General features: G+C 39.9%; 1 protein-coding gene and 1 long non-coding RNA gene across 2 annotated transcripts; both read left to right on the top strand.

The window, feature by feature from the left end:
* Positions 1-6: 6 nt before the first annotated feature.
* On the top strand, positions 7-1,136 carry LOC104957596 (probable E3 ubiquitin-protein ligase HERC3; the record flags this gene model as incomplete). Its single annotated transcript, XM_010785238.1, has 3 exons — positions 7-138; positions 726-947; positions 1,044-1,136. Coding segments are annotated over exons 1-3 (418 nt in total), but the record flags the coding sequence as incomplete, so codon positions are not given.
* Positions 1,051-2,937, top strand: LOC104957595 (uncharacterized). Its single transcript, XR_799679.1, has 4 exons — positions 1,051-1,136; positions 2,344-2,474; positions 2,590-2,714; positions 2,803-2,937. It is a non-coding gene; the product is annotated as an uncharacterized lncRNA (long non-coding RNA).
* Positions 2,938-4,314: the final 1,377 nt, after the last annotated feature.

Genomic DNA, 4,314 nt, shown 5'->3' with positions numbered 1-4,314 from the left:
CCTGAATTTGCAAGTAAATGTATTAAATTGTGAAAATGTGTCTTCAATTGGATTCTTGTTCTCTCAGGCCCATGCAGACTTTGTGTGCAGTTTCTCAGGTCGCCTGTGGGAGCCATCATTCAGTCGCCCTGACCAAAGGTACAGTAAAGGCTGTGGTTCAGGGGGAGAGCTGTTTCCACACATTTGTTGGTCACATCGTACATGATATGCTGAGGGCCGAAACATCTCTTAGGGGTTGACCAATCACAACAGAGCCCGCCAGCTAACCAATCAGAGCAGACTGCGCCCTGGTTTCAGACAGAGGGTGAAAAGAGGTGCTGCAGCACAGGCAGTATGAGAAAAATAAAGAGCTTTTTGAACATTAAAGCATGGAGACATGTCACAGTAGAGATACAAAATACTATTATGAACCTGAAAATAAGAATAATATGAACCCTTTAAATGTTATTTTATACTTTTAATGCAAATTAATACTTTTTTTAGGTTGATATAAATATTTTTTATTTTGTTTATTTTTCACTTTATATTATTTAAAAATTGAACAGCTGTCACGGAAACCGCATTTTCTCCAGGATTTATGATCCTAAGGTATGGATATTAGCTCCAAAAAACGTAGTATTGGACGGTAATAATAATTACAAAACCTGTTTCTCAAAAAATCATTGATTACAAAGTAGTTTGCCAAAAAAAGGTGCATTAGGGAAGTCACAGTGTTTTCTCCACAGATGGTCAGGTGTATACATGGGGCCAGGGCTCCAGGGGCCAGCTGGGTCTGGGGGAGAGAGACCCCAGCACCAAATACCCCCAACACCTGAACTCTCTGTCAGCGGTCCCCCTGGTGCAGGTCGCTGCAGGGGGGGGGCAGAGCTTCGCCCTCTCTGTATCTGGAGCGGTGTTCAGCTGGGGCAGCAACCACTGTGGGCAGCTCGGCCTGGGAGACACTACAGGTACATGTCAAGACTATTGACACAGCACTAGCATTTAACAAATCTATTTTATACTATTTACATTGCAGTTAGAACATGTTATTCTTTTTTTTACAGACAGACATACACCCACTCCCTGTTCATTGTCTGAACTTGAAGAAAACTACCCACATTTCCTGTGGAAAGGCCCACACTGCCACTTTGACAAAGGTTAGATTCCTGATTTTTGCCAACCTGCAGTCCTTTCTTTCTTCTGGACAGCAGACATAGTACACGTACAGTAACATAATTCAAGTGTGCTCATAAAATCACACCCTTGTGCAAATGCAATAGGTTTTCAATGGCTAATTTTTTTAAGTAAAATGTTGTGGTTAAAAGCGTGCAATAAACTCAACAAACACAATAAATAGTCCAATATTATTTAAATATATTTCACTAGTCGTAGATATCTGCTACTTTTATACCTCCAAAAGTCTTGACATTTTAAACGTGCTTTAACAAATTATGTTTAGCTGTTCGGGTTAAATATGACGAGCTTTAGCTAACAGATGCTTATTTTTATATCCATATACTGTATATGTATACAAATACAAAAAAATCACGAAAAACAAAAAGACTGCCTGCTTTGGCTAATCAGTACTGGTCAGAGAAGTGAGTCTGAACCAAAACAGTATGATGTTAACAGCAGACTATGAATCATTGGCTAACAGAAAAAAAAAGGTCTCCTATCATGCAAAATGCACTTTCTGATGTCTTTCATACATAAATATGTGTCCCCGGTGTGTCAGGGAACTCACGCAGTGTCAAAAAGCTGCAATCAGAAACAATGCACGACGTGTTTTGGACATAATAGTCTTTGTTTACATTAGCAAGCATCGCTAACACTCAGAGCTAACCTGTACTGGAGATAGTAAGTGTAAAAAAGCAGGAAATTAAAAAAGGAACTCAGCTTCTAATAAAGCCACAAAAGAGAAAGCATTTGAGCTCCATACTGTTTCAGAAATAATCCTTGATGTGGTTTGGAACATGATGGCATTTAATCCGGGCAGTATTTAGCTGTATCTCCTAGAATTCTGAGCAGGCATTAGCTCCCCCTCCTCTTATTTTTTTTTTTTCAATCTAAGGACCCAGAATCAGCGTTTCTCTAACAGGGCTGAAACAGAGGGGTGTGACGGATGTCTCAAATGCATGATCTGTTTGGTATTTTGAGCAAAACACATCATAGACATTTAAAAAAAAATATTTGTATATATCTGAGTGAGACCCATATTTTTAGGCATATATTTATGCCTAAAAATAGCATGATAGGAGATCTTGAAGGACTTTTTATGCAATACTGGAACTTCTAAGACTCCGTACCGAGAACGTCTAACACATGTACATGTACATACGTAACAATGTCTGGTTGCCTCCTCAGGACGGTGGAGTGTTTACGTTTGGCTCTGGTGAATATGGACAGCTCGGACACAACTCATTCAGAGATGAACTAAGACCTCGGCTTGTTGCAGAGCTCTGGGGGGCAAAGGTCACCAAGATCGCCTGTGGAAGGTACTAGTATATCTCACCTTTTATAAAGCAATCATTTTCATTCAACTACTGCAAGACGCCGGTGAAAGTGTGTTTATGTCTCCGATATTATTAAAATGATTTGCCATTTATTAAGACATCACACATTGGTTTTGACGGACTCCAAGAGGGTCTACTCCTTTGGGTGTGGAGAGCAGGGGCAGCTGGGACACGGAGAGGAGAGTCATCCGTCTGTGCCGCTACCTGTTCAACTGCCACAGGGTATCTACACGGTGAAAAATAGATTAAATAATGCAAACGCAATGAATGACTTCACAGTGATTTCACCTTTATTCTGTTTTTTTTCCAGACACCAATGATGTAATTAAAAACATCTTCGCAGGGGGAAACTGTTCATTTGCAGTTTACACGTCTAATGAGGTACCAGCAGAAAAACATACAGTGCAGACCATAATGGTCATGGGCAGTGCTTGAATTGGAATAAAAAAGGTGCCAGTACTCTAAATCAGCAACAAGTATTTGGCACAAAGTCATAGTATATCCTATAATGCTGGTGGGTTTGTCTCTTTACTGTATATTTTAGAAAGGCTCACTGTACTTAAACAAAATGACTCAGGGTGCATCTGAGATTAGAGAGGGTGCAGTGGTAAAGTGCTATTTTTACAAGTGGGGAGTGGACCTGACACCCTCTAGTCTAGGGGGGTCCGGGGGCATGCTCCCCCGGGAACATTTTTTTTAAAATATTGAAGTTAGATGCATCAATCTGGTGCACTTTGAGAGCAAAATGAAGAGATATATGGATACCTCTCAACATCCATAATGAAACAACTGTAAACAGATTTACTTTTTCTTTATGGATATAAAAGAAAGTAAAGCTTGACTGGCTGGTTAAATGACTCCTCGTCCCTGAGGCCACTACCAGTTTTTTGTGCCATTTTGCTGGATTTATTTGTCAATAGCGTTGCTGCACAAAGTGATAGCCCTCTAGTTTAAATCTACTACCCAAAAAGAAACATATGGAGATGGGTTACTATTTAAAAAAAATTGCAAATCTATTTGGGAACAGTGGGGCCGGGCCTCAAATCCTATAGGGGGGTCCGGGGGCATGTTCCCCCGGTAAGATTTTTTTTTAAATGTTGGACTTAAGTGCATCAATCTGGTGCATTTTGAGGGGGAAATAAAGAGACTACACCCATATGAAACAAAAATGTATACATTTAAATAATCATAAAATCATAAGTACATGGCCATAACCAATAACATACAATATCCAATATGAAAAAACATTGAAACTTGTTTATTTATTTGTTTTTGGTTCATTTATAGTTGTGAGTGTGTCTGGGCTCCTGAATCGGCCTCTCCTGTCTCCCTCCTCTCCCCCCTGCTTCTCTTTGAGGCAACAGCAAAGACTAGTTTTAGCTCTCAACAAGTTTATCTTACCTTTTTTCACCTAGTTAACATTTTGTTTGTATTATTCATGCATATTTTACTAATCACTACCCCCTCAAATGGAAATATGTATTTACATAAATGGTGACCGAACCGTTTGAGACCCACTGAGATAACTTAAACTAAGTTAACTATCTAAAGACTCAGAGAGTAATTTACCTCACCAGGGGCCGTATTCACAAAGCATTTTATCTTACCGCTAGGAGTGCTCCTAACTCGCGCTAAACATTTTACTTAGGAGTTTTTTCTTAAAAGTTATTCACAAAGCCGCTGAGACCTACTCATACTAAGGATAAATCACTAAGAGTGAACTAAGAGTGACGCGCCGTTGCTATGGATGACGTCGATTCTCGTGCATGAGTTTAGAAGCGGTCAGTACGGTGATTGGTTGTTCAGAGTAGGCGGTCTCGGT

The sequence above is a fragment of the Notothenia coriiceps genome, unplaced genomic scaffold (genome assembly GCF_000735185.1).
Source record: "Notothenia coriiceps isolate Sejong01 unplaced genomic scaffold, NC01 NC01_scaffold00027459, whole genome shotgun sequence".
NCBI lineage: Eukaryota > Metazoa > Chordata > Actinopteri > Perciformes > Nototheniidae > Notothenia > Notothenia coriiceps.
The sequence above is the reverse complement of the archived record's forward strand: the minus strand, read 5'-3'. Positions and strand labels throughout refer to the sequence as shown.